Below are 21,448 nucleotides of genomic sequence, written 5' to 3' on the forward strand. Positions count from 1 at the left end.
AAAGCGCTTAGCATTCTGATGAGGCAGCCCAGATCCAGGCACGAACAATGGCAACATTTCCATCTCAATGTAACACTTAATTGGTTGCGCAGACAGGATGGCACCAGAGTAAAGAATATCGGAACCACCCCCCAACATCGAGGAAAGCCCCCGCATTGGAGGATTTCGAAGGTAACCGTTTGGAAACGCTCCAATCGGTACCGAAAGGTAGAGCCCGCCCAGAAGGGGGCAAGGACATTAGAGAGGGGTATAAAGGCAAATTCCCCACATAGCCCGGTCTGTTAAACCCGTGCTCCGGCCCTGACTGACATCTTGCATCCTGACTCCAGCCGTTGAGCACCAGCCGCCGAAACCGTAAGTTCAACGCTCGCTACGCGATCCAAGCCCACTAGACCCCCAGTACCAGAACGCTTGCTGAAGGCTGCAGTACAAGACCAGGACGAAGGCCTCGTTCTCTGACCTTGCCTGTTCCTGTTAGATAAGTATTCTGTTCACTTAAGTTTAGTTATAGCTTAGTCTCTTAGTGTGTGCATGAGTATTTATTATAACTGTATAATAAATATTGATCGTTTGAACCTTACTAATCGGTGTATCGTCTTTATTACTTTGAACTTGACCTTGGAATACTTGTGACGTTGTCTATACGGCAACTGGCGACTCCAGAGCTGAATAAATACATAGAACAGAGCCTAGTAGTGTTAAGCACACGTCGAATACGGAGGCGTGTTAATACACTCCAATAAACGCGTTTTACGCCCATAGTAAAACGTGCAACAGTGTCATCGGCAAATTTGAAAATCGAGTTGGAGGGGAATTTGGCCACACAGTCATAGGTGTATAAGGAGTATAGTAGGGGGCTGAGGACACAGCCTTGTGGGGCACCGGTGTTGAGGATGATCGTGGAGGAGGTGTTGTTGCCTATCTTTACTGATTGTGGCCTGTGGGTTAGAAAGTTCAGGATCCAGTCGCAGAGGGAGGAGCCGAGGCCAAGGCCACAGAGTTTGGAGATGAGTTTCGCAGGAATGATGGTGTTGAAGGCTGAGCTGTCGTCGATAAATAGGAGTCTGACATAGGTGTCTTTGTTATCTAGGTGTTCCAGGGTAGAGTGCAGGGCCAGGGAGATGGTGTCTGCTGTGGACCTGTTACAGGCAAACTGTAGTGGATCAAGGCAATCTGGGAGGCTGGAGTTGATTCGTGCCATGACTAACCTTTCGAAGCACTTCATAATGATGGATGTCAGAGCCACTGGACAATAGTCATTAAGGCATACTGTTTAACGTTTTTTTGGTACAGGGATGATGGTCATCTTCTTGAAGCAGATAGGGACCTCAGACTGTTGTAAAGAGAGGTTGAAGATGTCTGCGAATACCCCCGCCGGCTGATCCGCGCAAGACCTGAGTGCTCGTCCGGGTACCCCATCCGGGCCAAGTCCTATCGTCCCCTCCATCCACGCTGTGCTCACTGATCTACATTGGTTCCCAGTCCAGAAATATCTCAATTTTAATGTTTTCCTCAAGTTAAAACTGTTTTCCTCCACCAACCTCACCCTTTCCTTATCTAAAATCAACAGGGCGAGTGCCATGTGTTCCATGGATTTGGGATTCTGAGTGCTCCTGTCAAGATGAGTGAGCCCTATCTGTCGTATGAAAGTAGTAATGCTAGCATTGAGGTTGGGAGCCTGCCTGACAATGACTGGATCATTTTACACACTGCAGAGAACTCTACAGGAGGCAGGATCCAATTATCCATTGTCGACAAACTGTTGTTGGGTGTGTCCTGTTCTGCAAGGGGATCAATCAGACACCTAATCCAACCTACTTGTGTGGCTAATAAACGTTGCCATGGATATTGGGAAATTGGAAGAACTCACTGAGGTTCTTTCAAGAAGGCCGTGTGATTTTTCTTTACCTCCTCCTGACAGGCCTAAAAGATGGCACTTCCAACAATGCAGCATGTCCTCCATATCAACCTGGATTTTAGTGCTCAAGGCTAAGAAAATCTTGAATCCATAATCTTATGACACCGAGACAAGTGTGTAGTCACTAAACAATGACGGCGTAAGCTCCCACAAGCAGCAATCTGTTGTTTTGATTGAGGGATAAATATTGCCCAGGACACAGGGAATAAACACCCTGTTCTTCTTTGAATGAATGTCCAAGGATTTTTTACACCCAACTGAGAGTGCAGATGGGGCCTGAAGTTAGCATCTTTTGTGCTTCAGTCCTGGATTGGAAACCACTACCTTCTAATCTGGAGATGAGAGTGCTACCCGCTGATAAATTGGCATTTCTAAGTCCCTGTTCCGGAGGTGATTCTTGTCACAAAGCCAATGAGAGCTCCTGTATTGAATGAATTGGGAAGACGTGAGGCCCTCTAAATCGTCATGGAGCAATGACAGAAAGAAAGCAGAAGATTGTAATTATCAGAAATTCAGCGCCGAAAGAGTTAAATTCCCTTCTGTTTGAATGGGAAGGCGTAATCTGAATTATACAGAGCATGTTAAATGATGCATGTGATTCAGATCAATTAGTTTAAGTGTTGTATGTTGTGTGATCAATGAAATATGAAGTTAATGTGCACAGGAAATAACATTGGTGCTGTTAAATTAGGATTGGGATGATTGATTGGCAGCATCTAGCTTTCCCTTTTTTTTGTTATCCACTGTGGAATGTAACCTGTTTTGATACCGAGAGCCTGTACTCAATGTTGCCTAGGAGAAGCTCATGCAAGCATGACCTAATTAACAGTTAGAAGTAAATTCCATTCATTAGAGTCGATTATGCTGGTACAATGGGACCAGACAAATTCTATATTTTCATCATTCCTTAAATACAGCATGCAAAAATATGCGTGCATATAATGAAATCAAAAAAGCAAGAGGAAATTTTGTTTTCCGAATTCCTTTTCTTTTGTCTGTCATGACTAAATACCATATGGAAAAAGCTGGCAGCCGCTTCCATGAATAGCATGGTAACTTGCATCACTTTATTCTTTCATAAATTAGAACATGGTGAAATTAATGCTGTCAGGGTGATTTACTATCCGTTTACAAGAATGTGAATCCAAATGGAAATGATTTGTTTGGACTGAACCTGGGAACCGTACAAGACCACTAAAGATACAAACAGCATAACAAAGATAAAATGCTCTCGTACTAAAATGGCCCACAAGCATGATATACTGGAAAGTTTAAAAAAAGAGATTTGATTCTGCACATTTGTTTGATAATAAAACTAGCAGTATTTTGCATTAAGTCAAAGATTGTAATACATCAGCGAAGGAACACCACATTGGCTTTTATAAAGACATTTCTGCATTTTTTACAATTTGTAAACCATGTATTTACATTTTCTGTCACCTTCCTTTTTCGTCCCCACCAATTTTCTTCCTTTTGTCCTCTTCGGAATTCACTGAATTCAGTTCTAGGGTCACCCTTTGTTCCTCTTTTCCTTCGGGTGCCATGTTTTGCAACATCAGTGACCACGGAGCTCTGATTTTCAGTCTTTGATAATGATCAACATCTTTTTAAAAAAATGTATTTTATTACAAACATGTATCAAAACAGGGTAGTAAATAAACACCCCGGAAACATACTTCCCAACAAACAACTATACAGTCTGTAAAGATTTTTCCCCATCCCCCCCCCCCCCCCCCTTGCGATGAACAGCTCCTCAAACACGGTCACAAACATCCCCCACCTTTTCTCAAACTCCCCTGAAGAGCCCCCTTAACTCATACTTTATCTTTTCTAACCGCAGGAACGTACAGGTCACCCAACCAAGCCGTTATCCCCAGTGGCAATGCCGACTGCCTCTCCAGCAAAATGCACAACCGTGCAATCAGAGAGGCGAAGGCCAAGACGTCGGCCTTCCTCCTCTCCATGAGCTCCAGCTTCTCTAAAACCCCAAATATCGCCACCAAAGGGTCCGGGTCCGCTCCCTCCTCCACTACCCTGGCTAAGACCACGAACACACCCGCCCAGAATCTTCCCAATTTTCTATAACCCCAAAACATGTGCGATTCGCTGGCCCCCGCCCACACCTCTCGCACTCATTGGAAAGAACCCACTCATTCTCGCCCGAGTCATCGCACCCTGTGCACCACATTAAACTGTATCAGGCTCATCCTTGCACAAGAGGATGTCCCGTTTACACTACACAGTGCCTCACTCCATACTCCCCAATTGATCTCCCCTCCCAACTCCGCTTCCCATTTGTCCTTGATCTTCACTACGCGCTCGCCTCTCTGCTCCCCCAGCTGCTTGTGTGTGTATCCCCAATTCTTCCCACCCCTTCCACATCTGGAAGCAGCAGTCGCTCCCGCAGAGTGTATCCCGGCCCCCTAGGGAACCCCTTCCAGATATTCGCGCAAAATCCCTAATCTGCAGATACCTGAACTCACTCTCCCTCGGCAGCTCTAGCCTCTCCCTTAACTCCTCCAGACTGGTCAACCCTTCCTCCAAATACAAATCCCTCACCTTGAGCAGCCCAACTTCCCTCCAGCTCCTGTATACACTCCATCCTCTACTCAATCCCTTCCACCCACTGGGCTCTCTGAATACCTACTCGGAGTGCTCTCTCTCTCTCTCTTTGTCTCTGTCTCTCTCTCTCTTTTTTTTTCTCTCTCTCTCTCTCTCTCTCTCTCTATCTTCATCCTTTAGTTTTACGAGTCAGAAACAGAGATTCGACTTTATCTCTCCTAACTACTTCCTTGTTTGTTGTCTAATTAATTCTCATCACATGGCTCAAAAACCACGGGCGGAATTCTCCCGTACCTGGCAGGGCAGGGGGGACCACTCCGGCATTGGGCTGCCCCAAAGGTGCGGAATCCTCCTCACCTTCAGGGGCTAGGCTGGCGCAGGAGAGGTTTGCGCCCCGCAGGCCAGCGAGGAAGGCCTTTGGTGCTGCGCCAGCCGAAGCCGAAGGGACTCCGCCGGCCGGCGCTGGTCCGCACATGCGCGGGAGCGTCAGCGGCTGCTGACGTAATCTCCGCGCAAGCGTAGGAGGTGTTCACCTTCACGTCAGCCATGGCGGAGGCTGACACGGCCAGCGCGTAGGAAAAGAGTGCCCCCATGGCACAGGCCCGCTCGCGGATCAGTGGGACCCGAGCGCGGGCCAGGCCACTGTGGGGGCATCACCCGGGGCCAGATCGCCCCGCAGCCCCCCCAGGACCCCGGAGCCCGCCCGCGCCGCCAGGTCCTGCCGGTAAGGGACCTAGTCCAGTTTACCCGGCGGGACCTGCATCGAATGAGCGGGACTTCGGCCCACCGCCGGTCAGAGATTCGCCGGGGTAGGGCTGCTGCGAGCGGCCACCAACCAGCGCGGCGCAATTCCCACCCATGCCGAATCTCCGGCGCTGGAGAATTCGGCAGCCAGCGGGGGCGGGATTCACGCCATCCGTCCCCCCCCCCCCCCATCCCCCGGCGATTCTCCGACCCGGCGGGGGGTTGGAGAACCCGCCCCACATCTGTTACCGATAATTTATCTTCCATTGTCTTGCTTATATTCCAACTTTCATATCCATATTGTAATGTTGACCAGATGTGGCATTTTAGTACTCTCCATGGCGATGTTCTTATTTCTAAAGCAGTCTTAAATTTTTCCCTTCCACGTCGAAGGTATTACCTTACTTAAATACCTACTCTTTGGTGAAGATGTCGGAACATCACTTGACTAATAATCCAGTGGCCCAGGCCAAAATCCCACCACAACATTCAATTAATAGTCTGGAATTCAAAGCTAGTCTCAAGTAATGGTAACCATGAAACTATGGCTAAAAACCTATCCGGTTCACTTGGACTGGCCTACAAGCGACTCCAGGCCTACATTCTTAACTGCCCTGTGAAATGACTCAGTTCCAGGGCAATTAGGGATAGGCAACAAATACTGGTCTTGTCAGTGATGCTCTCATCCCATGAAAGAATAAATTTTAAAATTCGAAATAGTTAACGTTGAATGTCTGCTTGACCCCACACGGCTTTACGTGCCTCATCAATCACACAGGTATACAAGTAGCAGTCATGATTGAGAAGCGGAACTTTGGCCCATTTTTATTTTCTTTCCTAACCCAGGGTGGGAGGCCAACTCTAACATCTGTTTCCTAGTGTCAGCTGTGACTCAGTTGGTAGCATTTTCACCTCAGAGTGACAGGATTCTAGGTTCTGCACTGCCCAGCCACCAGCCATGGCACACCGTGCTGGTAGGAACATGTAAATCAATGTTAAGGATGCATATGCATGCAATTAATGAGCTTGGAGACTGAATATCTCTTTCCTCTCTCCACCCCCCCCCCCCAAATGCATCTCAAATACTCTGCTTTGATACTAACCACAATGTTAGAAACACTCTTGCTATGACTGACAGCTCCCCACCACATCGAAAGGAGCTAAGTGCTTTCTGCAGAATGAAAAGAGGAACTCCTCTTAGCTCCTTTTAATGTGGTAGAGGGGAAGGATGCCCCTCCTTGGTCAGTGGGGGGGGAGCAGGATTAGCATCGTGGGGCGCCTGCCGTCGGATCTCTGGATTGGACAGCCCGTCCAAAATGGCAGCCCAATACTAGATTCTGATGGAAGTTGGCGAGCTGTCCACCATGCATATATTTGCATGGTTAAGGAGTGTGACTTGCACCTGGGCCCCTCCCCTAGCGTCAGCAGAGGCCAGTCCCAATTCTCCGCTGGCGAGAGCACTTAGGCTCCAGAACGGAGAATCCCAGCCACTGTCTTCTGGATGAAAAGAGCAGGCAAGGTATCCCTGGTGCCTGGCAGATATTTATCTCCCAATCAATATAACAGAGCCAGGCTGTTTGATCATTATCACGTTGTTGTTTGTTGGACCTTGCAATGCGTAAATTGGCTTCCACGTTTCATACATTACAACAGCGACTGTACTTCAATAGTACCTAAGTGGCTATCAAACACTTGAAAGATCAGGTAGTCATGAAAAGCGCTGTACAATGTGAGTCTATCTTTCTTTCTTTGTGCCTCAGATGAGATTAGCTAACTCTTCACGGATTGGGGATATCTGGTCTTTATGGCTCAACTACTCACAAATGAACTTAACCACGGGAGCCTGGTAACTTTTATTCTCATTCAAGGCTACGAGCTAATTATTTGACTCCCACTGTACAGTTGGCATTCTGATCGAGTTTCTTTGATCTCAGTAGTATGAATTACTCCCTTCATTTAGGATTTCATAAAAATGTGAACGTCAGATCTAGAACTGTTGAAAGGAATTACTGAACATTTTTGAATGTCTTTCAGCATTGAGTAACTTGATAGGGAACATGTGAAATGGAGTTTTACTCACTGGTCATGTATATACTGTTGGATTTCAACACAATATAATATATAACATTTTAAACTAATTTCCACTAATTTGGTGAAGCTTTTATTGACGTTATTTTTATTGCCCTTTTCCAATTTTCATCCTTTCTGCCCTGATTAACAATAAGCTGTGGGCGTGATTTGACCGCCACGTTGCACTCGGTGTGTATCTGGGTGTGCCGGTTAAATAGCAGCAAAGGCTCACAATCAAGATTCACACCCGGCGCAAATCAATTTGACATCTAACTGACCCGCTCCCGATGGTGAGTTCCGGATCACGCCCAAATATGGCCTGCATATCATTGCCCTTAATTAGCACTCATTTCCATCCCATTTGTGAGATTGAAGTTGAATGTAACAGGCTCCTGAGAATGAACCAGTTACTCAGAGAGAAATCACACGGGTGTCATTTAGTACTCCTTTTTAAAAACATGAAGCTGGCGCAATGGCTGCTGAGAGGAACTGAGGAGACACAAAGTAATTGGCCTTGTTACTTGGGAGAGCACTTCACAGCTCCCACGTGCATTCTCGTGCTTACACTTGACATGTCTCAGACAATGATTATTGCATTGCATTTCAATCGAACTTTGAAGCCTGTACAGTTTGCCTGAACTCTAGAAGCATCACAGAGGCAGCAGTCAACAATCAAACACTCAGCACTGAGGGTATCCTCGCCACCAAAGGGTGAGTCTGTGGATTAGGGGAGGGTACCTGAATACGGTCTCCCTAATGTTCCCGGCATGGGTCTGGGTCTAGGGACTCCTGCCGTATCCTAGGGTGAGTGTGCAGAGCGAGGTTTTCCAGCAGAACTGGCTCACTGGATGGCACTCTGAGAGAAGGCATGTAAGAACATTCTGCCCTGGGAACATTCAGCCATGTAAGAACATTCTGCCCTGGGACCCACGGGGTGGCGTGGGGGATTTGAGGGTCCCAGGGCGGAAGGCGAACTGATTATCGGTCTATCTTCTTCTCCAATTCTTTACAGATGCCAAGATTGATGGCATTGATTGACTCGTGGTGCTGTTGGCAGCTCAAGCACCCAGAGTCCAGAGAAGGCAGAGGCGTTGACGCATGCTGGAGACTGCACCCTATGTGCAGAGGACCGCCACCCCCTCAGGCCGAGAAGGCTCCCAGAGGGGATGCCAATGATGGCCCAAGGTGGACTGGTTGGTCTTTCGAGGAAATGATGGAAAGCCTGTGCCACAGGAGACCCATCTCAACGAAGAGACAGTGCGGTACCTGTGCCACGTTCTTGCAAATTTGGCAACCAGTGGAGGTGGAGGACACCTGTTCCCGGTGGCCGTGAAGATCACCGCAGACCTGAACCGTTATGCAATGGGTTAATTCCAGGGCTCGAGCGGGGACTTGTGTGGCATTTCCCAAGCTACGACCCCCAAGTGCATCCGTGAGGTCACGGATGACCTGTATGCCCAGGCAGCCGACTATATCAACTTTGGTCTGCAAGATTCGCCGCTATTGGCGCAATGCTCCAGGTCCATGGGGCAATTAATGGTATACATTTTACCTTGTGCGCACCGGGACATCAGGGCATGGCCTTCATTAACAAGAAGGGATTACACTCCCTGAATGTTCAACTCGTATGGGACCACCACCTCCGGATCATCCACTTATGTGCACGCTTCCCAGGGAGCGTGCATGAAAGATACATCCTGGGGCACTTGGAGATCCCCAGCATCTTCAAGGACCACCCCAGGAAACGGGTTAGCTTTGGGGGGAATAAGGGATACCTGCTGAGGTCCTGGTTAATGACGCCAGTGCAGATGCCAGAGACCCAATATAACGAGGCCCATGTTGCCACCTGTGCAGTCATTGAGTAATGCACGGACTGCTCAAAATGCGGTTCCAGTGCCTGGACCGCTGTGGTGGTGCCCTGCAGTACACTCCCAGAGGGTGTGGAGGTCTACTGTGCCCTCCGCTACCTAGCGTAGCAGTGGGACAACATGCTGGAGGAGGGGGGAGGAGGAGGAAGCGGACCATATGGGGATGGTATAAGGGCCTGGGATGGACCCTCAGGTGGAGATGGAGGATAGGTGGCAGCATGGGTCTGGCATGCCCGGAGGACCAGGAAGGCCCTCCTGATTGTATGATTCTCATTGAAAGACGTTTTGTCCATTTGTCCATCAGCTCACCCTCTCTCTCCACCCCCCCTTCTCCTCCCATCCCAACTACCCTATTCTACCCTCCAAGCTCCTGTGTAACATTACCCCAGGGCTCTGGGTTTTTGTTGGCACTGTCAGCGGTTCTGTATACAAGGCAGGAAGGTGATGATCACTCGATGGGAGCCAATGCCATATGCAGACCCCATTCAAAGTTTGGGTGTGAGCGTGCTGTCCACATAACTACAGGAGTCAGACTTAAAGCTCCTCAATTTATGCAAAGTCTGACTCCTGTAGTTATGCGGACAGCACGCTCACACCCAAACTTTGAACGGGGTCTGCATATAGGGCGTTTGATCTTGGACCACTGTGCCGTGGGGGTGGGGGATGCAGAGGGCAACAGGGGAGGGGGTGAAGGCAGGCCCGCTGTGAAGATTAATATGACAGAGACTTCACATGTATCAGGTGTGATCTGTTTTAATTGTGAACGTTTGACATTTCCATCCCCCCCACCCCCCAAATGCCATGCCCCTTCAGTGATCCATCAATTTTATTGATCTTACGTGGCATCTGACTGGGACCCAGCAGAGTCCTTGGATCCAGCAGATCTCTGTTTGCTGACCCCCCTTGGATGTTTCTGCCTCCACCTGACATGCATGACCAACTGTGTGGTGCTCACCAGATTGTGCCCCAGAAACGTGTCCAGCAATGTCACCCACCGTGGTCTGTGTCTCTGCGCTGGAGGAAGGTGGGGGTTATAGCTGTGACACCTCGATGATGGTCTTCTTGAAGCTCTCCTCCAAGGTGGTCTCTTGGGTGGCGGGTGAGGAGGAGGGGGGGGGGGGGGGTGGCATAGGACTCCAGATGGCCTGGCCTCATCAGGTGGAGATCCTGCGAGAGAATTGACATGTAGTTAGTGAAAGGTAAGGATCATTTTGTCTGACATGAACAACTCCCTTGAGACAGGTCATCTGGGTGAAGGGGCAGTGGATCCTCACCTCTCTCTCTGGCGCAGGCCAACCTCGCTGTCAGTGACTGCCGTCTCCTCGGGCAAGGCACCCCGTGACCTCCAGAGCCCGTTCCTCATAAGAGGTAAGGATTCTAATCTCTGGGGCGCTTCTTCCCACCCCCACCCCCACCCCTTCCAATCTTGGCCCTTTCATGTCTGTTATGTGCTATCTTCTCCTTCAGGGACAAAGAGAGGGCATTGCAAGCGGGACACTTGATGGATCGGGGATGTCAATGACAGGTGGCATTTGTAGGCACCACAACTGGTCATGAAGGAGTTGTGCTGGTGGGTGCCGGGGTACTGAGGAACAAACATGAAGATCGGATATGGGGAGGGTGCGAGGTGTTCGCCAGTGATTTGGAGAGTTAGGGAATTTGAGGGGTGGCAGGTGGAACTGATGACAGGAGAGAGTTGGCAATTTACAGTTGCAGCTCAGTGGAGGTCGTTGATCTTCTTCTGACATTGTACAGCGGTCCTCCTGGTCATGCTGCCCGCTGCTGGCCCTCCAAATCCCTCGGGGGAACAGCGTATCCCGTCTCGTCTCCACAGCGTCCAGTTGCCAGGCCAGGGTCGGCATTGCTAAAACGAGGAGCAGATCTGTGTGCTGCCGTGCTTGTGAGTTGACTGAGTGCTAAGGGAGCATTTAAAAGCAGCTCCCTCTTGTTAGCAGCGAGATGCTGAGGCACAAGTCCTCAGTGCCATAGGCAACAGTGTTAACCACTGTGCCGCCCGTCTCTCTCGATCTTGCGCCCTCTCGATCTCTCTCTCTCTCTCTCTCTGATCTCCTCACTCCCACAGCAGTGGCTGGCATTGGCATTCTAGTAACTTGGCAACAGCAGACCCAAAACAGCATTCTGTACTTTCATGGATAACTGCTCTTCCTGATGCCTCCTCCAACAGCTCTCAGATAATAAGAAGAATACATTTTTTAAGCTGGCAGAATCCTGATATTCAGCAAGTGCTACTATGTAACTGAAGTGCTGATGGGAGATTGGAAATACAAAGTGGGTGAAATAGCATCTGAACATAGTTGAAAAGTCAATTTAATGCTAAATTATGGACTGATTTTTGCTAAAATTATCCACCAGAGGAATTTCACTGCTGAAGATGTTTGTGGGTGTTGTTGAATCTTAACAACACTGTTTAAAAATCAATAGCTTGTTTTAAAAATTATTGTACATCCTGTGGATATAGATGTCACTGACAAGGCTGGAATTTGTTGTCCAACCCTAGTTGACTGGAGGTGGTGGTGGTTATTTAAGCTGCTGCAGTCTGTCTGGTGAATGTGCATCCACGGTGCTATTTGAGAGGAGGTTCCAGGGCTTTGATCCAGCAATGATAAAGCAGCAGCAAAATATGCCATGTAAGGATGATGTGTGACTGCAAAAAGAGTGTGCCGGTGATGGGTGTCCCCATCAAGTAAAGCATGATTAGAGATGTTAAAATTCAGTTCAGGTCATGTGTTTCCAAATTAAATTGAAACAACGGGCGCGATTTACAAGCCACGGTGCCGGGAGATCCATCCTCTGGGATCAGCCCGGCTAGCCACGCCTCTTGCGATCTTACGGACCTCGCGAGATGTTGCGATATGAATCAGGCCTATTGTGGGTGGGATTAGTGTTTGACAAATCTACCTATTAGAGTGAGACCACTAGTCTGACTCTAATATACGCTCGCCTGATCTACCAAGGCCCTGGGATCTAACCCCTTCGCCTTGGAGACCTCAGGCGAGCGCTGTTCATTGCTGGTCCCCACAGTGAGGACCAGATTGAATGGCACTTGGGAGAGAGGATCTCCCAGAGGATCGGAGGCCCCAGGTGACTGCCCTTGGCAGGGTGGCACCCTGGCACTGCCGCAGGCTGGCATTTTTCCCACGCCGGGGATCAGGCCCATGGATCCCCTGCTCATGTGCCCACGTGAGGTGGGGTGCGGAGGGCCCGAGGACCTCCTTGTAAATGAGATGAGGCTTTGGGAGGGGGGTCCAAGAGATCGGGACCCCACCGTGAGCAGAGCTCCTCAGAGCAGGTAAGTGCGGCCTCGGTGGGCACCCCAGATTGCAACAGAGTTCCATTAGATAGCGTGATGTTTCCCAGCGAAAGGGGCTCAACACAGGACTCTGTTACAACTCAGTTAGATCGGGCCCCAAGTAAATTTCACAAGAAGACTTTCGTATGATTAGTGTAAAATTGAGCTAAAAGAAATAAGTGAATTCGTAATTTTGAAAAGTGTTTCCTATGTCAATGATATTAATTTTGAACTAATAAATATCTTGTTAATTTTGACATATGATCAAATCTTAATTCTAATTGTCTTATTTTAGCCTTCTAATTCTAAATGTTATTTCTTGCAGGAGATTAATGGTTTCATGCATGAATATCATGCCTTGATCCAGAGATTTCCTAGCTGTCTAGCTGGTCTCCAGCAGCTGTCTCTTCAATCATTGCCTGTCAAAGCAGACGAATTGGAGCAGTTCTCTGACCAAATCAAGGAGCTACACACAGCATGGAGGAGGTGATCAAAATAGTTGGATTTATGTTATACAGTTCACTTCTTGTTAATTCAGAATTGTTTTTGCTCAGAAAATCTTAATTATCCAGTAATTTTATAAAGTAGTTTAAACAAAATAACATCGATCCTTTTTCTGCATGATTTCAATTTGTAGAGTTGCAAAGGATGTTGCAGCACAGCAGGCCATTCGGCCCAAGAGGACCATACCTGTGTTCTTGCTATATATCCTCCCATTTTAGCAACATATCCTTCTATTTCCTTCTCCCTCATGTACTTATCGAGCTTTCCCTTAAATGTATCCAATCTATTTGCATAATCTGAATGAGGCAACATCAAAGAAGAGCAGACAGCAATGATTTAGAACAAATCTCTGAGACCAATAATAGCGACTGCACTGAATAGAATGTTCATTTTTCCAGGAACATTGTTTTATTAGAAGATACTAATAGCTCTTTAAATTTCCATGCAATCTAAATGTTGTAAAGTGATGTTGTCTCCCTTGCTTTTGTTACAACTGTTGGTTAACCTGGATGAAAAACATTTTTTTACAATGGTCTCAAAGCGTTGGTCTAACAATGCTCTAAATGGCAACTCTTGTTAATTTTATTCCCATATGTTGTAGCGCTTCCTCGTGGTATAGAGAGAGGGGTGATTCTACACAAATAAGCGTCATTCAAAAGTCAATGTTAGTGAATTGGAATAGATGACAAGTGGCTATTTTTATCCATTGATCAGCATGGTAGCACAAGTGAATAGCACTGTGTCTTCACAGCGCCAGGGTACCAGGTTCGATTCCCAGCTGGGCCACTGTCTGTTCTCCCTGCATGTTCTCCCCGTGTCTACGTGGGTTTCCTCTGGGTGCTCCGGGTTCCTCCCACAGTCCAAAGACGTGCAGGTTAGGTGGATTGGTCATGATAAATTGCCTTTAGTGACCAAAAAGGTTAGGAGGGGTTATTGGGTTACGGGGATAGGATGGAAGTGAGGGCTTAAGTGGGTTGGTGCAGACTCGATTGGCCGAATGGCCTCCTTCTGCACTGTATGTTCCATGTTCTATCACTGTCTGTGCGGTGTCTGCATGTTCTTCCTGTGTCTGCGTGGGTTTCCTCCGGGTGCTCCGGTTTCCTCCCACAGTCCAAAGTGCAGATTAGGTGGATTGGCCATGGTAAATTGCCCCTTGGTGTCCAAAAAGATTAGGTGGGGTTACTGGTTTACGGGGATAAGCTGGAGGTGTGGGCTTAAATGAGGTGCTCTTTCCAAGGGCCGGTGCAGACTCGATGGGCCAAATGACCTCCTTCTGCACTGTAAATTCTATGATTCCATGACAACAGTTGAATGTGGTCAAGTGAATTTAGTTCATGGGATGCAGGAATCCATGGCTAGTCCAGCATTTATTGCCTATCTCTAATTGCCCTTGACAAGTTAGCGATGAGCTGCCTTCTTGAATCATTACAATCCATGTGGTGTAGGTACATCCACAGTGCTGTTAGGAAGGGCTTTCCAAGATTTTGACTCAGCCACAGGTAAGTCAGCAATGGTAATGCCATTGAATGTCAAGAGGAGGTAGTTAGATTCTCTCTTGTTTGAGATGGTCCTTGCCTCATACTTTTGTGGTGAAAGTGCAGCTTGTCACATATCAGTCCAAGTCTGACTGTCCAGGTCTTGCTGCATTTGGACATGGACTAAAGAATATCTGAGGAGTTGCGAATGGTGCTGAATATTGTGCAGTCATCAGCACTACTGACCTTATAAGGAAGGTCTTTGATGGAATTGAGGATGTTTGTACCTAGGACACGATCCTGAGGAACCCATACAGTAATGTCCTGGGACTGGGATGATTGACACTCTGATGACTCCCAACTCCCCTGTTTGTCTAATGGGGAAAGGTTGAGATTATAGGGCTAATACCTATTAGAATTTAGAAGAATACGAGGCAGTCTTATTGAATCTTAAGATTCTAAGGGGCTTACAGGGTAGATGCTGAAAGGATGAGCTGATTTCAAGGCACCCCTGCTGATGTATTTTAAGGTGGGGGATGGTTTTAAAATAAAGGTGTGGCCATCCCACCATGTTCCCGCCCACCCTCAACCTGTCTTCCACTTTGAAGTGAGTGGGTGAGGCACCTGACAGCCCGCCAACCCTTGGGCTTATTGGAAACCTGTCACTCCACCCGTCACTGTTTAATTTAAATTTAAATTTAATAATTAACAATCTTTATTGTCACAAGTAGGCCTACATTAACACTGCAATGAAGCTACTGTGAAAATCCCCTAGTCGCCACACTCTGGTGCCTGTTCGGGTACACTGAGGGAGAATTCAATGTCTAATTCACCTAACGGCATGTCCTCCGGGACTTGTGGGAGGAAACCAGAGCACCCGGAGGAAACTCGCGCAGACACCGGGAGAACGTCCAGACTCCGCACAGACAGTGACCCAAGCCGGGAATCGAACCTGGGACCCTGACACTGTGAAGCAACAGTGCTAACCACGGTGCTACCATGCCGCCACCCAGGGCTGGGGAAGGCCCAGTCACAGCTTTTACTGTGCGGGCTGCTGCAGGTGAGGTGGAGGAGGAGGACACCAGCTTTGGGCGGGGTGGGAGGCTGGGGGGGGGGGGCATTGAAACCCCATTCCCTGGCAGACCATCACCTCTTTTCAGACACTGGCCGTCATCCCAGCAGTAGCCACCACTTGCCGAGCTGCTGGCCGATGCAGTGTGAAATGTGGGTTAACACCTTTGTGTTGGGAGCGGCAGGGAATATGGTACCCTGTAAAATCCAGCCTGATAATTCCTCTCGTGGGGGATCTAGAATGAATGCACACTGTTTAAAATAAGTGGTCTAATTCCTTCTTTGGAATTCCCTTCCCCAAAGACCATTGGAGCCTGGGTCATTGAATATATTCAAGGCTGGGTTTTGGCGGATTTGATGTACAAGGGAGTTGAGGATAGCGGGGGACGGGCAGAAGAGTGGTACTTGGGGCCACAATCAGATTAGCCATGATCGTATCGAACGATGGAACAGGCTCGAGAGGCTGAATACTCGTCTCCTCCTATTTCTTATGATCTTGTGATCCTAAACCTGTCTGTGGGTAGAGTGGGTGGGGGCACATCAGCAACAACTCCTTCTTCGAATGGCTTGGTCACTTGTGTGAAATGGAGCTTTGAATGTTACACGTGGGGCGTTTTCTGTCGTGAGGACCTTTGCTCACATCCACTGACGTTGCCTGATTGTCTGTGTATTTCCAGCACTTTGATTTTATTTCAAATTTCTAGCATCCAGACATTACCAGTGCGTCTGTGAGCCACATTAGAGACAGTTAGTGGTCCCTGCATGTTGTCAAACCAGAATATTTAATTGAACGCCTAGTGGACTTGCATTCCTGTTTGAATTTCAAGGTGTAAATTTTGCTCTTCAAGCTTATTTGCACATCATTGATATTAATGGAGTATGTCTCTTGAAGTTGAAAATCGTCCTTTGCCAAATTTGCAGTTGCTCCACTCAGACTGAATTCCCACTCGATTTACAAATCCTACACTGTATTATGTAACAAATACAAATATATTATGAAACAACCATAAATACCACAAGGTCCACAGAATAAACCAAATATCTTAAATACCGTGGGCGGTATGGCAACACTGTGGTTAGCACTGTTGCTTCACAGCTCCAGGGTCCCAGGTTCGATTCCCGGCTTGGGTCACTGTCTGTGCGGAGTCTGCATGTCCTCCCCGTGTCTGTGTGGGTTTCCTCCGGGTGCTCCGGCTTCCGACCACGAGTCCCAAAAGACGTGCTTGTTAGGTGAATTGGACATTCTGAATTCTCCCTCAGTGTACCCGTTCAGACAACCGAGTGTGGCGACTAGGGGATTTTCACAGTAACTTCATTGCAGTGTTAGTGTAAGATTACGAAGTACTGTGTGTCCTGGACATGCTGAGAAAACACTTCATGATGTCTTTCTGAAAGACACTGGCGGCTCTATCAGTAAGAGATACAATGTATACATCGTCAAGAAAACAAGTGACTGCTTTGCTCAGAATTCTTCTCCATATACAAACATAAAAGTCCTCCAAGTGAAGCAGAAGATTGGCACGTGGCATTAAATCGCTAAGATTAGTGTAATATTCTTACCGAGTTTGTAGTTAGGGCACGATTTAACGGAAACATTTCCAAGTGTGATTTTTGGGCGGGATTGGCGGGATGTTTCTCGACGGACATGTTGGTGAGATCGCGGCCCATATTTAATGGCTCTTAGTGCCAGAAATGAGCCCCCACCAGTTTCTCGCCTTTCCTGGCTGCCTTGCTGTCTGATTCGCCAGACTCGCGTATCAGCCTCTCGCCACTAACAAGGTGGAGCTGCTTTTAGACTCCTCCTCACCACTCACTCCCATAAGACACAGGAGCAGAATTGGGTCATTCGTCCCATCGAGTCTGCTCTGCCATTCAATTATGACTGTTATGTTTCTCATCCCCATTCTCCTGCCTTCTTCCCATAACCTCTGATCCCCTTATTAATCCAGAACCTATCTATCTCTGTCTTAAAGACACTCAGTGATTTGGCCTCCACAGCCTTCGGCGGCAAAGAGTTCCACAGATTCAACACCCTCTGGCTGAAGAAATTCCTCCTCATCTCTGTTTTAAAGGATCGTCCGTTCAGTCTGAGGCTGTGCTCTCGGATTCTAGTTTCCCCGACTCGTGAAAACATTTTCTCCACGTCCACTCTATCCAGCCCTCGCAGTATCCTGTAAGTTTCAATGAGATCCCCCCTCATCCTTCTGAACTGCATCGAATACAGACCCAGAGTCCTCAACCGCCCCTATGACCAGCCTTTCATTCCAGGGATCATTCTTGTGAACCTCCTCTGGACCCTTTCCAAGGCCAGCACATCCTTCCTTCGATACAGGGCTCAAAACTGCTCACAATATTCCAAATGGGGTCTGACCAGAGCCTTATATAGCCTCTGACGTACATCCCTGGTCTTGTATTCTAGCCCTCTCAACATGAATGCTAACTTTGCATTTGCCTTCTTAACTGCCGGCTGAACCTGCACGTTAACCTTAAAGAGAATCTTGAACTCCCAAGTTCCTTTGTGCTTCTGATTTCCTAAACTTTTCTCCATTTAGAAAATAATCTGTGTCTCTATTCTTCCTATCAAAGTGCATTATCTCACACTTTTCCATATTGTATTCCATCTGCTACTTCTTTGCCCACTCTCCTAGCCAGTCCAGGTCCTTCTGAAGTTTTCCTGCTAGCTCAACACTACCTGTTTCTCTACCTATCTTACAACACCAGGTTAAAATCCAAAAGACCATAAGACATAGGAGCAGAATAAGGCCACTTGGTCCATCGAACCTGCTCCGCCATTCAATCATGGCTGATATTTTCCCATCCCCATTCTCCTGCCTTCTCCCCATAACCCCATATCCCCTTATTAATCAAGTCCAACAGGTTTGTTTCGAATCACTAGCTTTCAGAGCACTGCTCCTTCCTGGGGTGAATGAAGAGGTGGGTTCCAGAAACATATAGTCAAAGTCAATGATGTAAGACGATACTTTGAATCCGAGTCTTTGCAGGTAATTAAGTCTACAGGTCCAGACGGAGCAACTGGAGAGAGGGATAATCACAGGTTAAAGAGGTGTGAATTGTCTCAAGCCAGGACAGCTGGTAGGATTTTGCAAGCCGAGGCCAGATGGTGGGGGGGGGTGAATGTAATGCGACATGAATTCAAGGTCCCAGTTGAGGCCGTACTCGTGTGCGGAACTTGGCTGTCAGTTTCTGTTCGGCGATTCTGCATTGCCGCGCGTCCTGAAGGCTGCCTTGGAGAACGCATACCCGAAGATCAGAGGCTGAATGCTCTTGGCTGCTGAAGTGTTCCTCGACTGGCAGGGAACATTCCTGCGTGATGCTCATTCATCCATTGTCGCAGCGTCTGCATGGTCTTACCAATGTACCACGCTTCGGGACATCCTTTCCTGCAGCATATGCGGTAGACAACGTTGACCGAGTCACACAAGTATGTACCGCGTACCTGGTGGGTGGTGTTCTCACGTGTAATGGTGGTACACGCGCAGAATCGCCGAGCAGAAAGTTATAGCCAAATTCCACACACATGAGTACGGAAAATGGAAATGGCTACTCACCACCTCACTTCCCATAGCAGTCATTGCGCCAGCTTCATGTTTTTAAAAGCTGTACTAAATGACACCTGCGTAACTTCTCACTGGGGAGCCGGTTATTTCCCGGTGAGCTGTTGCATTTGACTTCCAATAAAAGCAAATTACTGCGGATGCTGGAATCAAAACCAAAAAGAAAATGCTGGAAAGTCTCAGCAGGTCTGGCAGCATCTGTAGGGAGATAAAACAGCTAACTTTTCGAGTCCAGATGGCCCTTTGTCAAGGAACTCTCCATCGGGAGCGGACCGGTAAGATAGCAAACTGATATCCTCCTGGTGAGAATCTCAATTTTGGCCTTTCCCGCTATTTAACTGGTGCGCCCAGATCTGCGCCTGCGTATCAAGGTGGTTAAATTGCACCCGTAATGTATCTTGGAGTAATGTATCTTGGAGTAATGTATCTTGGAGTAATGTATCTTGTGTATCGGGAAGAAACAATGGTGTATTTAAGTGGTGAGTAGGTGAACTTTGTCACCTTTTGTGATTTCTATACAAAGTACTTAGTGGTTTAAAAAATGCAGCTCGTTGAGTGAATTGTTGACACTGTTCTCCTTACCCTGCCCCCCCTTCCCCGAGTAGTGATATGTGTTAATGAGGGCCTGTAGTACTTCCATAATCCTCCCAAGTATGCATTGTGCTTTACCTTGGGCATTGTTGATTTTTGTTGATGTTTTTAGGATGCAATGATGGTGTTGTGAAGTAACTGAGACAATGGCCCCGATTTTAAAGGGGAACTCTGCGTGAGAGGCCTTTAGTCGACTGCATCAGGTTGTTATGAAGGGGGAAAGATCACCTGATTTTAATTTAACAGTCACCAATTTATTTTCATTTAATTCAAGAGATTTTAATTTAATAGTTGAAATCAGTGCCTTGCTTGAAGCCGGGGGAAGTGATGTCATGGCCAGCAGGTGAAAGCTGGAAATGAGGTGGGTGTCGCCGCCTTGGTATCTGAAGGAATGGTAGAAATTAAGTGCTGGGGGCTAGCAGTTAGTTTACAAAACAAATCCAGTGCAGGGGGGGGAGGGAGAGAAACTGGGGGCTAGGGTAAGGGAAGGTGGCTCAAAAATATTATCTTAATCTGTTTTGGAAACTGATGTATCCCAGTCGCTTTTCTGGTGGCTTCCACACCACTGGGCCTTCCTCTTCGCAAAAAGTCATGTTAGTAGGCTGTTGTGGTTTACATTTAATTGAGCGCTCCCTTGCCTGCGGTGGGAGCATCACCCAACTTTAAAGTCGGCAGAGTTAAGATGCCACAGAGGGAGGATGGTGAGCGGGATAGATCAGATCTTATTCCCTCCCCCGTACTATTTTCACGAGGCAAGGAGCAAAGAACTGACCCTAATGCTACTGCTTCCAGAGACTCAATGACCCATCTTTCTGCCCCACCTCTCCACCCCTGCTTCCCACCCCCTTCCAACCACCCCAGGAGCTCCAGAGACAGTAATGCTGAAGTCGTAAATTTAAATACCTCCAGTTGCCATTTTATCTTGACGCAGGAAGGTTGACGTAACTCAGCCCGCAGGGACAGCCAGGCAGCCAATAAACCAAGTTCTGAATAGTAACTTTCCAGCAATTGTATCAATTTAAGCTTCTGTGTGTACAGTTTGTGGTTACCAGTGCTGAGAGATCTGACAGACTGTGAAAATTCACAGCGTGATTTAATAAACAGATTTATTATGCAAATCCAACAATTGCAAGTGAATCCATAACATCGTGTATGCAATGCTTTGTTTCTCATCTCTCCTCCCCAAAACCCAACCATTTTGGCTTTCTTATTTAACCTATCTTCCAAGGGTTTTACTTTGTGTTCTAAGAAGAAGTCAAATCGGAAGGAACAAATTCCAACACTAAGAAGAGTGGCTGTACAGATCTGGACTATATGGAGCAGACACTGGGAATAACCTTGACTGTTAGGTCTTGTTCAAATCCTAGAGTGCAGGGGTAGGTGATAATGTTTATCAGTTGATATTGACTGATCTGTTTCTAAAAGCTCCAGCTCAAGACTTTCAGCAAGTGATATAATTTATTAGTTTGGGTCCTGCTCGCTTGAACAATGGGTCATTCTTATTCTGCACTGGGTTTTGATTAAAAATTCTGCAATCTGCCCTTTTTCCTCCTGTAGGGATCTGGGAATTGATGAGCTGCTGAGAAAGTGCGAGGAGATCCTGGAGAAGCTCAGGGACCCAAAATCTGACCCCTGGTTTTTGGCCATGGCTGGGACTGCCCAGTTTCAGCAGGCGTTTGGTGACGTGCAAGACAAGGATGAAAGGTAAGTGTTCGAATGGCTCAGTGTTGTTTGCGTGTGGATGTGAGGTATTTGCATGT

The 21,448-nt window shown here is 47.6% G+C and overlaps 1 protein-coding gene across 2 annotated transcripts in view; it reads left to right on the plus strand.

Annotated features, from left to right (window-relative positions):
• LOC119967165 overlaps positions 1-21,448 on the plus strand; it is a 157,311-nt gene that overhangs the window by 46,500 nt on the left and 89,363 nt on the right. The window contains exons 7-8 of one of the 2 annotated variants that reach the window (XM_038799328.1): positions 12,798-12,958; positions 21,246-21,392. In XM_038799328.1, coding sequence (XP_038655256.1) covers positions 12,798-12,958; positions 21,246-21,392 — 308 coding nt within the window. Of the gene's footprint in view, positions 1-12,797; positions 12,959-20,909; positions 21,065-21,245; positions 21,393-21,448 lie in introns of those variants that run through there. The other variant, XM_038799329.1, reaches the window with a different exon arrangement.

Source organism: Scyliorhinus canicula, chromosome 6 (assembly GCF_902713615.1).
Source record: "Scyliorhinus canicula chromosome 6, sScyCan1.1, whole genome shotgun sequence".
In the NCBI taxonomy this organism is placed as follows: domain Eukaryota; kingdom Metazoa; phylum Chordata; class Chondrichthyes; order Carcharhiniformes; family Scyliorhinidae; genus Scyliorhinus; species Scyliorhinus canicula.